Raw genomic sequence first — 12,146 nt, 5'->3', positions numbered from 1 at the left:
ATAACACACACACACACACACACACACATTCATACACAACACTGAGAGGCTGGTCCTCTGCGGTTGCCGTAGTTACAGATAGTCAGTCCAATCAACACATTCCAACATCCAATTACCCTGCTGCCTTTCTCTCGCTCTCTCTCTTTCAGTCTTTCTATCACACACCATTGTTGGCTTTCTGGCGCACCTAACTGCCCACTTCCTGTGCACACACACACACACACACACACACACACACACACACACACACACACACACCTCGTGCATATGATAGATAAAAAATTGCCCATTTTTAACAAGAACTGAATACTAAAACTATGCCTCTCAATGTACATACAGGTGTAAAATGTAGTTGCTATTTATTAAAAAAATCACATCTGGGCTGGCGATGATTGAGGTTCCTTCCAACTAACGGTATCAGATATATTTGCAGGTTACTTGAACCACAAATCATAATGTCATGATGTTGAACACAAACGAATTGGATGTGCCTTCACTTAGGTTCCTAAAAGCTAAAGGATTGTCCCAAAAATAGCCACATTTTCACCTAAGGCTGTGATGGAATAGTCATTACTCTTGTCATTTTACAGCTTGGACTGAAACAAAGATTTCTGCCCAGCCATTTGTTGGTTTGCATGGTTTGGCATTATAAAAAGAGGTCGTTTTTTAATCTTAATTCCTGTAATGACAAGCTGGTATCATACAGGTTTAACTGGTGGGGCCACATTACTTAGATATGTTGTACGGATTGTGAAGTGCACTCCCATGCACTTACAGTAACTCACCAATAGAGTGCGGCAGGAATGAGTCCTAAAACCCGGAAATGAGTTCGCATTTTGACACTTCCCTCGTCTTGAAGTCAATGGGTTTTTGGTTAGATGCCTGAAATAAGGTCTTAAGAGAGTTCAATGTTTTGTTCTACGACATAAAATGCGTCAGCAGACACAACGAGAATTTTGAAGCTTTTACGTGTCTTAAAAAAGGCGGTTGCTAACAAGCGGCTAAATGAGACTACAGAGGTTGTCGGGGACATTAACGTCTTCACGCCGAACACGGAAAGTCATCTACTCACCAGTCAGCCTTTACAGCCTGGTTGTGTTTATACTCTATATCTACCTGTCTATATATATCTGTATCTATCTATATTCTCTTAAAAGTGAAGCTCAGCGGTGGTGACGCTGAAGTGATGCGACCGTGGTGGAGTTCCTTTATAGCCCAACGTTAGCTTTTTACTTCTGGAGATTCCATTTACGCTTCAAATATCCTAAAAGCATGTAAGTATCATTAACTGTTTGTTTTGCCACAGAGCTTATTTTCTGCAATAACACAAAATCCAGTGGAAAAATCCTATTGTTTTTTTGTGGAGGGAACCAGGGGGACGCTAACTTCCGGGTTGGTCTACAAAAACACATTATCCCTGCAGCACTCTGTTCCAAGACATACAGTATTCACTACTGCCAACATGACTGCTGTGTCTCACCTATGATGATGGTATTGTAGGAGACTTGCTCTGTGTTGCGTCCGTCGTTGTAAAAGGCCAGATGCCAGATCCCTGTGTCCAGGTACTGGATGAAGCCAGCCTCATGCACGTTCACCGAGCGCACGTGCCGGGCCCCTCCCCCAGACTCTTCCTCGTGCGCACCAGCCGGCTGTGCGTATCCCGCGTCTGCGTCGCTGAGCGCTCGCTTGTCTTTGGAAATCAGGCGACTACCGTCCAGCAGCTCCACAAAGTCGTACTGGAAGACAAAAGTCCAACAGTCTGTCCATCTTCACGGCTAGTCAGATTTCCGGTAAGTTTGGTATGACGATTCAAAATCCCCCCAGAGGAATATAGATTTTGGTGATCCTCTGACCTTTTATCTATCACCACTATCAACTCATAAAACACTCTGGTCCTTAACAAGGTATCTCAATCACTAATGGACGGATTTCCATGAAATTTGCACTAGATATTTATGGTGTTCTGATGTCCTAGATTGTGATTATGTTCATAAGTGTTAACTGATTCCGTCTTCTTGTTATTGATAGTGTGCTCCTGTTTGAACAATGTTTGAATCTTGCAATCACAAACTTCATCATCTGCGGTTATTAGCTCATGCTACTGTAACACTTTTTTCTCAGCTAAAAGAATAGTTACAGAAGGGCAACGGGACTGAAAATGGACACTAAAAGAAATAATGGGAATTTAGGATGGATTAGGTTATGACAAGGACATACACACACACACACATACACACACACACACACACACACACACGCCCTTGTCTATTATCCATGCTAACATTGAGCTGTGATAGGGGTGGCATTGTATGAAGCTGTCCTTTTCAGATAAGTGGATTAGTCCCTTGATACAAGACACAATTCACCACACAGAGATTTAAGGGTAGTCATTAAAAGGGATAGTTTAGGTTTGTAAGAAGCTTATCTGATTCATTATGAACTGAGAATCCATAAAGCACTTGACCTGGAGTTGCAAAAGAGTTTTGGTGTTTTTCACATTTTCAGAGACAAGAATTTTTCTTTTCTTCCCCCCAGCACTTTTGGTATTTGTTAAAAGTAGAAAGGCCAGAGGAGTCTGGGTGGTTGAGGACAGGCTTTCTTAAACGCTATATCAGAGATCTCAAAGTGAGCGACCACTGATCCGATTTGATAGGATTTCATTCTAGGGACACAGATAAAATAACCTCTCTGGCTTCTGCTGACGTTTGTGCTGGTTAAATCCCATCTTCGACACGGGGTTTTTATTTTGCAGTCGACAAAGGCAACTTATATTACCGTCAATTTTACCGTGACATCTATTTCACGATTAACTGTCCTGAAGGTGGATTCCTCTCTGATTTTGCACAAGCTTTCTTCCATTTTTTTTATTTTGCAGACAAGTTGCTGTGGGAAGTTCTCACATGGTTCACAGTTGGTGGCGTTGGATGATTTAAGTCCCGTTCAGACGTGGAATACGTAACATTTGCTGGCTTCATCTGTCTGTTAAAGTGATGGCATTTGTCTGACAGCTTTCAGTTCAGATTTGTGGTGCGCTGAAAGTGATATGGAAATGTCAGACTGAATAAGACTGCCGTCGTGACGGGACAATGTTAAAGTAAAGTCCCTTGACTTGTTTCACAAATGAATGAACGTGTGATTGTACATGCGTGCACATGTGTTTGTGAGACCAACCTGTGTGTGCGAGGGTGGTAGGCCTTTGCGTCCATACACCCCAACGAGAGCATCTCTCTGGACGGAGATGTTGAATTTCAAGAACTGCGGCTGGTCAATATATAGCTGGGACCTCCAAAACACACCTTGGATAAAGAACAAAGCGATCGTACAGTTGACATCAACACCTCAATAGCTTCAACAAAAACTCGGCGCTACATGAGAAAAGCCCATGTACCATTTGTGTGAGAATTTTTACACTTTGTTCACAGAGTGGCTTACGTGTGTGTGTGTGTGTGTGTGTGTGTGTGTGTGTGTGTAACTAACCTGGCGGGACATCTTGTACGGCTCGTCTCCCCACATCCACCTCTCCTGTGTCTATGGTGTTGTTCTCTAGAAGAAACATCTTACCTGCAGAGAGACAAGCGAATAAAACAAAGGGTTCGAAAAAATGTCAATAATTTAGTCTCTTTCTTTTCATCCGTGTAATGGTATTTCTGCAATGGTCAAAATACCATCAAATATAGAGGATGCACTGGCAGTAGTTTGAACTTTTACTGGCGTGCTGAAAAAGACTGACCTTGAATGCAGACATTGCTTTTTCTATGTCAAGAACACTACACACACACGGGGATTGATCACCCAGTTTCAACAAGGGGTAATTCAAGTATTATTATTTTTTTTAATTATATATAAGAAATATATGATATTTTAAGAAAGCATCTCAATCGAAACCTTTGCTCTCCGTTCTTTGTAATGAAAACAACAAATTGCACATTGCATTGCACGTGCACACGTTTTAACTGCTAGGTTGTACGTCGGCATTGTCCTGGTTTTCCCTCGGTCAATTCACCATGAGGGCAAGCTGCCATCACATTTCTTGTCTTCAGCCATCTTACTCTTTTTTTTTTTAGCATCATTCCTCTTTTGAGAAAGCTGACCTGCTCCTGCTTCACGTGTCTCATATGATTCTTCTGGCCACTGAGCAGCTCTGCAACCGCTGACAGTTCATTGTCATGGAAGCATCTTAAAAGCTTTGTCAAATGGAAGGGGAAACATTCAGTTTCTCACTCTTCCCCTTACAGCCGCTTCTCTAACATTTAGCGTGCCGCCACATCATCTTGCCTTCTTTCAGTTTAATCCAACTCTGTAGCTTTGGGTTTATGAAGACAACAAAGAAAAAGCTGCAGACAATGAGGAAACGATGAAGACATCAAGCAGAAAGAACAGGACCTGACCAAAAACAGGTGAGAATAAGTACATATTGTTTTATGAGTGTAATTATTTTTATTTTATTTTATTCTAGTAAATTTTAATATTTGCATATATGTTCTCTGAGGGTGGAGCGTGTAGGGGCTACAACTTACATTTCATTATGTTGTAAAATGACAAATAAATGACCTTGATTCCTTGATGTGTTAAAGTTCAGTACCGCTGCAGGCTGAGGTCCCCCCCCCCCCCCCCCCAGAGTGACTTATATATTTCAGTTTGAAGCTAAATGGCTTCATCCTTCCTGCATCACAAACATTCGTAGTCCAAGTAGAGAGAGTTTAACTGGACTTTTTGCTAATGTTTCTCATATTGTTGGCTGCCTTTCCTGTCAGAAGAAAGGATAAAAAACGACGTGTTTAAAGTTGGAACTCACCATTGTCTGTGGACACCATGAAGGTGTTGGGAGTTGTATCTCTTCCCGCTCCGTTTTCGAACGCTCCATACCCCTCACTCTCCTGAAGCTGCCAGTTTAGACCAAACAGGTGCATAGCTGGAGGGGGGAGGAGGGGGCAAGAGAGGAACGGGGAGGTTAATACAGTGTGGTGGTAGAAAGGAGGAGGGGAGGAACAAAAAGATGGAAAAGAGAGGACAGTGAAGAGAAAGACAAAGTATAATAGACAGTGAAAAAGAGTCATGGAAGGAGGATATGGGGGAAATATGGAAAGGGGGGGGGGGAAGAAAGAAGATAGAAATGATGGAGGTTTAATGGGGAAATCCAAAGGAAAGACTAGGTGATAAATGAGTAAAACACAAAAGAAATTAGGTCTATCTGGCAAACAGACAAAAGAAGAGGGAGTGTGTGTGTGTGTGAGAGAGAGAGAGGGAGAGTGTGTGTGTGGTTCCATGTACACTCGGGGCTATGTTAGGCATACTGAGCACCAGCAGTATGTTTTTGGAAACATGCATAACATCAATAATGCTCTCAGCAACTGCACATAACACACACACACACACACGCAGTAGCCCATCATATGGAAACACATACAGTATGAACAAATGTAGAGCCACACACAACCAACTATTACAACCAGTTTCTCTCTCCCCTCTCTCTCACACACACACATATACCCAGGGAAAGATAAGAGCGGAGTGTGTTAGCGTCAAAGGAAGCCTCCGGGCAGCTAACCTGACATAACACAACATAACACTAACCTAAACCACCTCCATGTTTACTCTCTTTTTCTATCTGTGTGTGTGTGCGTGTGCGTCCTCGGGCCCGCAAGTCATCCGCTCTCATTGCCAGACCCCTCCCTCCCTCCCTCCCCTTGCATCTCGCATTGAGATGTATTGGTAAATTGGTGCAAACCAGACAGAACAGAAAACCACCCATGAATCCCGTTTTTCTATTCACCGTCGCATCTTGCTCCTTAAACTTTCACTCATTTTGCATGGCGTCTGCTGAATTATGCTGACTGTCTGATGAAGGACTGCAGCGCTGATGTAGCATTTTACAAAATGGAGCGGCAGAGGGGTAATTCAGTTTTCTGCTTTGCCCTGTCAATCCAAGAGAATTACACGCCACAATTTATACTGCAGGCTGCTGTCTGGGTTTACACTGACATATTGATGTTACACAGCACAGCCCTCTGTTTCCAGTCTCATTCGGGCTGGATTCAGGCAAAAAAAAAAGAAATTCAATATAAAGAAAAATACAGTTTATTACACCAAAATTCTGTGATGTCTGTGAACATGATTTCTATGGCAGAATATAAAAGTCTAGAGTAGTTAAAGTAGTTGAAGGTTCTATGTGGGGTTTTCAGGAAGTCCTTGTTTTTAATGACGCAGGTGGCCGTTGCTTGCACTTGCAGCAGCGTAGCTGTTAAAGCTAGATGGCTAACCTAACCTAACCTAACCTTTTTTAGCTAGTTGTCCGCCCTGCCTCGCTCATGGCTAAAAGACAACAATTGTTAGTTTTACAGCTTTGCTGTATTTTGCTAGCGAAAACGAGCAAGCAAGCTAAGGTTAGCTAGCTAACTACAACTTAACATGGATCTGGTGTTGGGTGCTTCGTAACGTTAGCTGATAAAGTCATTTGCTAACGGCAAGCTAGCCAATTTACCCCCCTGGGAGTCTGTATGAATTAGTACTACAGACGTTACCCACTTAAGACAGTATTTTGCTACGTTAGCTTGCTAGAAATTTGTCCGCGAAGAAGCTATTTGGACTGTGTGTTGGACTCTTGGTGGGTGCCGGTTGTTTGTTGACGCTTGCAGATGTGGTCTTAAATGTTAAAATAAGGCCATAAGATAAAAGTGAGTTTTAAGAAGAGAACTTAAGAAGGGAGTTCCACAGCTGAGAGGCTCGGGCAGCAAAGGCCCAGTCCCCTTCAGGGACAAGTCAAGATTTTTGAGCCATTAGCAGGGCCCTGCAGCAATCAGGTTCAGAGGGAGTTAGCAGATCAATGATATAGGCAGGAGCCTGGCCATTCAAGACTTGAAAAACAAGCAGTAAAATCAATTCTAAAACTCAGGTAACCAATGAAGGGCAGAAAGGATTGGTGTGATGCGGTCACCACTCTTAGAACATGTTAAAAGCCTGGTAAGTAAGTTGCAGTCTTTGGATGTTTCGCCTGCTTTATACCACAGTAAAGTGCGTTGCAATAATCAAGTCTGGAGGAGATAGACGCATAGATTACTCTTTTCTAGATCTGCAGATAAAAGGAATGGCCTGACCTTTGTTAAATGTCTCAGTTGGACAAAGCAGGACTGCGCCACTTTCATCACCTGAGCATCACAAGAATAACACCTAGGTTACAGGCCTTTTATATAACATTATTAGATAAGGCACCCAGACTAGATGAGAGATCATTAATACTGCTAGTGCTGGGGCCAGAAGAGGTAATTATAATTATTTCTCATTTGGAATCATTCAACTGCAGGACATTTTGACATCCATTCTTAATTTCAACAAAGAGGAACATCATAAAGGATAGATTTGTGGTACCAGGCTTTAACATATGTACATTTGTCATCCACATAGCAATGAAAATCGATATTATGTCGATGCATGATTTGTCCCAGGGGTAGCATGTATATAGTAAATGAGAGGGGACCCAGAACAGACCCCCATGGTACCCCACAAGATAGAGGAGCACAAGAGGAGGAGGCATCTCCAAGCACAACAGAAGGACCACTTCGATGCAGAGGATATGAACCCATCCAGAGGCGCATCGCCAACATGGTTTTTCACACAGCTGATTAAGACATGGCGGTTGACTGTGTTAAAGGCTGAGCTGAGGAGAATCAAGGAGAATTAAAATGTGAGTACAGGCCTGCGTCGGCGGCAAGCAGTAAGTCATTGCTGACCTTGACCAGAGCCGTCTCAGTGCCGTGTAGAGAGCAAAACAACAGATTTAAACTTTTCAAAAATGTGATTGTTGTTCATGAAAGAAATCAGTGGAGTGGAACCTTTTTTTTTTTGTTTTTCTCTAAAATCTTGGATAAAAATGGCAAACATGGATCCAGAGAGGGCTTAATTAAGAGGGGGTAAACATTGTCATGTTTAAAATTGGGAGGGAAATATGCTAGTAGACAGAGAGCAGTTAATAATGGTTCTAAACTGAGGCCTGTTACCATGTGCCAATAGTTAATGACCTTAAATTAGATCATTTTCATGCCAGCCAAAACAAACAAACAAACAAACAAACACAACAGAGGATGATTGTGTTTCTCTGATAAATGTGGGAACCTCTATGAAGAACACAGCCTATCATGGGACACGGAAATAGAACAAATTCACAATTCTTTCAAACGACGATAGATGTTCAATATGTGACGAGGCCCATGTCCCATGACATAGTGATTCTAAAGAACAAAAGCAGTAACCTGCTTGCGTTGGTTGAAAATGGAAGAACACATGAGGAGTCTGGACTGGACTCCTCATACAGATATTAGAGAAGAGTCGTGTCAAGGACCAATTACTGATTCAACTTGGGAACATTTAGTGAGCGAAACCCCTGCCGTGGACCCCTGCGCACCCCCCCCCCCCCCCGTCCAAAACACACACACTCATACACACATGCACACTGATTCCGTACCCACTTACACACCTCTCTGCCTCATTAAATTAGAGCCGTGCTGTGCTAGCCCGTTACCCACAACCCCTCCTGGTGAGGACAGGAGCAAAGGGTCATGGGAGAGTGCTGGCTAATCGACTGGAGCCTGTGTGTGTGTGTGTGTGTGTGTGTGTGTGTGTGTGTGATAAAGTAAGTGGATTAATGGCCATGGTAACAGTCATACAAGACTGGTTCTCTCTAACAGACCCTTTTTAGGAAATTTGGGAGTTAATAGAACATTTCAGTGAAATTTAGACGTGGATTTAAAGAAGGTACAAAAAAAAGTCGAGAGTTGAGGTGGAAAACTTTAAAACTATATAAGATTCTTGTTATAGGGAGGTAACGGTCATTTGGCATCTACTATATATCCATCCATCATAGCTGTAAGGTGGACGGTTAGTGTAAATTGATTCAAATTACCTGTTACCAATACTTCCTATTCTATACAAATATCAATTGGTCTGAGAGTTTGAGGCTGTGATGAGGAGTCAGTGCTGGAAACCATCCTGTGGAAGTTTTTTTGAAAAAAAAAAATCCCTGCAGCAGGACAACGTCGTTTGGCTGACGAACTGTCCTGCTGTGTTCAAAGCAGGACTGGAATCAGCAACCTAGCGCGCAGCCACTCCAGTGGGCCAGGCAATGTGTTGAGATCAAAGGTGGAAATACTGCTGTCATCATACAGGAGAATGTTCATGGCCTTTACTGTGTTACCGTTCGGGAAGAGCAAACGGATGCCACTTCTTTTTTGTGTTTTAGTTCGAGTACTGTGTTCACAGGTGAAGCTGTTGGAAATCGGAATGCGTGGCAACTTTAAATGCTACAATCACATAATATAAAACCCCCACACATCCATATGTATATGTTTTGTTTTTTTTACTTATGCTGCCTGATTGAACTTCATCTCAGGGCTTTCTGAGGGCGTACAGACTGTGCTTAATAGACCTTTGTCAAAATAGACGTTTTGAAAAAAGCACGGTTGTAACTAATAGTTGGCTCCATCCCATTTGAGTGTCTAAATCCAATGAGGGAGCATGCGTTCTAGCAGGGGACACCTACATGGTTTGCAGCCACCATCAATGATATTAGTTACACCAGTAACTGCATCTCTTAACCCAAACCATGCTTTAACCATAGTGTATTAGCCCTAACCCTGATCTTTCTTGATATTGCAGTTGCAAGGCACAGATATTATAGAGAGAATGTTTAAAAACTTAATTTGGGGTTTTGAAGAACCATCCAATATAAATTTCAACATTTCTAATATTTCTGATGTAATTATTCAACCCCCTTGCCTCATGAAACATGTTTTTTTATCTTTGTGACAGATTTGAATTAATTGATTCATAAATATTCATCTAAGCCACACACAATATTCAATCCATAGCTATGCCTTTGAGCCATGTTTCTGACATAAATGCTGAACAGCGTGAGTGCTGTGTGAGAGTGGTGCTTTGCGTTTCTGACACTGTGTCCTTACACTGTGTTATTTTTTACAACCTACTGACATGGAAGATTCATAAGAGATTAAAATCAACCTCCGGTAATTATTACAGTTCATTACGCTGTTGCTCCAGGGGCGATACTAGACCCATGGCAGTGTACCTTAGGTGCAAACGTTGCAAACGCGGGAGTAGAAGCTAATTACTGGAATACTTGAAACTAAGCAGTGTATACTGCATACTTATTTTGACTCACATTGACTTACATACTCAGACGAACTGGTTGTAGAGAAGTGGGAGTGAAAACGAATGTTTTTTGTGAAAAGTACTGGACCAAAAAAAAGTACTGAATTCTACAGAATCATTAAAAATCAGCACAAAGAGACATTCATCGTAATGGGCTTACTGAATAGGGGTACAACAGGTCGCTGAGTATTTGTTCGATGTAGGGACTTGTTTTATGTAGCACAGCCCAGACTCACGTCTATTCAGTGCTCAGCAAACCTAAATAAACCTGACATTGAACTCTTTGAGTTATTACTCTGAGAAGATTCCTGCCTTTCACCAGCACCCTGGGAAAAAAAAAAAAAACTCCAGCTGTGCACAAAGCTTTCTTTTTTTTTTTTTCGAAGGTCTTTTTATTACAAATTTCCACAATGTACAAGCAGTACGCTGCTACACTGTACACAGTCCCAAATATATTGGAATCATTTCATTTTTCACCCTTGTCGAACGGGAAAAACACACAAACAAAAATAACCAAACAGACAAAAACATACATTGGATAGAATCTCAGAGGAGACCCTTGGAATATTTTACCTTTACCTCTAGTTTGAGATGTTTCATAATTTCTTTGATCCAGCAAGAATGCGTAAGGGGGGAGAGGTCTCTTTCCACCTGAACAGTATAAGTTGACAGTGCAAAAAGCCAGCATGTTGCACTCCAGCATGTTAACACCAAATAGAGCAGTGAAAGGGGGTGAATCTATTGTCTCCTCTGACATTTTAGCGAAAGTGTGTTTACATCTCGGATCCAAATCTGGTCTAATTCTAGACGATTTCTATTTCAGTATCTATCAATTAACTTTCGACCAATGAGGTCGGTGTACTGTCTTGAATTGAAGTGGATGAGTAAATCCCTCAACTAATTTTCTGCCAAATTGCTTCTGGAATTTCTTCATTTGTTTTTAAGGTCATCTAAAGTTGCCAAACTTGTACACTGACATGGTCCTACCTAGAATCTGCTTGAAGTCTGCCCTGAACGTGAAAATACAGCAGAATCTAACAGAGATGTGGGGGAACACGAAGAGAAAGCAATCAGAGTGTGAGGCTACGAAGTTCAGCAATTGCAGATATCTATAAAAAATAAACACGAGACCTAGGGATACCAGATTTGTTTACCAGTTGCTCAAAAGACGGGAAATGATTGTCTACATAGAGGTCCTTTAATAATTGGATCCCACTCTTAGAGCAGATGCCAATGCCCCCCGGTCTAATATTGGTTTTTCACTATCAGAGCACAGAGTGAGAGACTGCGGAGAGCGAATGACCTAAACTGGTTCCAAGTTTTTACAGATGGAATTAGTGCTGTAGCTGCCACCCCCCACCCCCCACCCCCCACCCCCACCTTGGAGCCAAAGTTAGCATGTTGTCACAATTCTCCCTCAAAATGACCAACTCCTTTGAAATTCAGCACACCTCACCCGAACATGTTGACGGGACTTCTTCCATGTCGCCGATAGTGGCCGTCATAATATTGCATTTCAGACCTAACCCCACCCCCACACCCTAACAGCCGCTGTGTTGTTGGCAATTCCAGACTTAACCCCATTTCAACTCACTTTTAAGAAAGCTACAATTGTCAGCGAATGCGTTCTTTACCTCTGACCTGATGACATGAGGAGAGAATGTCCACTTTCAAATCCGCAGCGTCCATTTCTGAATCTGGCAGTGGGATGGGAGGTTGGTCACGGCGACCCGTGGGAAGTTGTGCCGTGGAGGCATCAGGCCTAGTGCTCGAGGGGCCGCTGTATTTATGTTTTCTGAGCTTGGTTGCCATTAAAGTAACGTGTACAGTTCAGAGTAAGACAATGATATTCACATTAAACTCGCCAAAAGTGCGAAATGAAATAATAGTTATAAACGTTAGGCGGGAGCTCAGCTAAACATGTCCTAATCCCACAATTTGATGAACTACATATTTATCTGTCATCACTATTAAGCACGTTTCTT

At 42.2% G+C, this 12,146-nt stretch overlaps 1 protein-coding gene across 7 annotated transcripts in view; it reads right to left on the bottom strand.

Annotated features, from left to right (window-relative positions):
• Positions 1-12,146, bottom strand: part of tenm3 (teneurin transmembrane protein 3) — a 203,523-nt gene that overhangs the window by 85,386 nt on the left and 105,991 nt on the right. For all 7 annotated transcript variants that reach the window (XM_070913106.1, XM_070913115.1, XM_070913124.1 and 4 more), the window contains 4 exons: positions 4,796-4,912; positions 3,478-3,561; positions 3,172-3,296; positions 1,481-1,736 (listed from right to left, as the gene is read on the bottom strand). In XM_070913106.1, coding sequence (XP_070769207.1) covers positions 1,481-1,736; positions 3,172-3,296; positions 3,478-3,561; positions 4,796-4,912 — 582 coding nt within the window. The remainder of the gene's footprint in view (positions 1-1,480; positions 1,737-3,171; positions 3,297-3,477; positions 3,562-4,795; positions 4,913-12,146) is intronic.

Source organism: Enoplosus armatus, chromosome 2, assembly GCF_043641665.1.
Source record: "Enoplosus armatus isolate fEnoArm2 chromosome 2, fEnoArm2.hap1, whole genome shotgun sequence".
NCBI classification, from domain to species: domain Eukaryota; kingdom Metazoa; phylum Chordata; class Actinopteri; order Centrarchiformes; family Enoplosidae; genus Enoplosus; species Enoplosus armatus.
The sequence above is the reverse complement of the archived record's forward strand: the minus strand, read 5'-3'. Positions and strand labels throughout refer to the sequence as shown.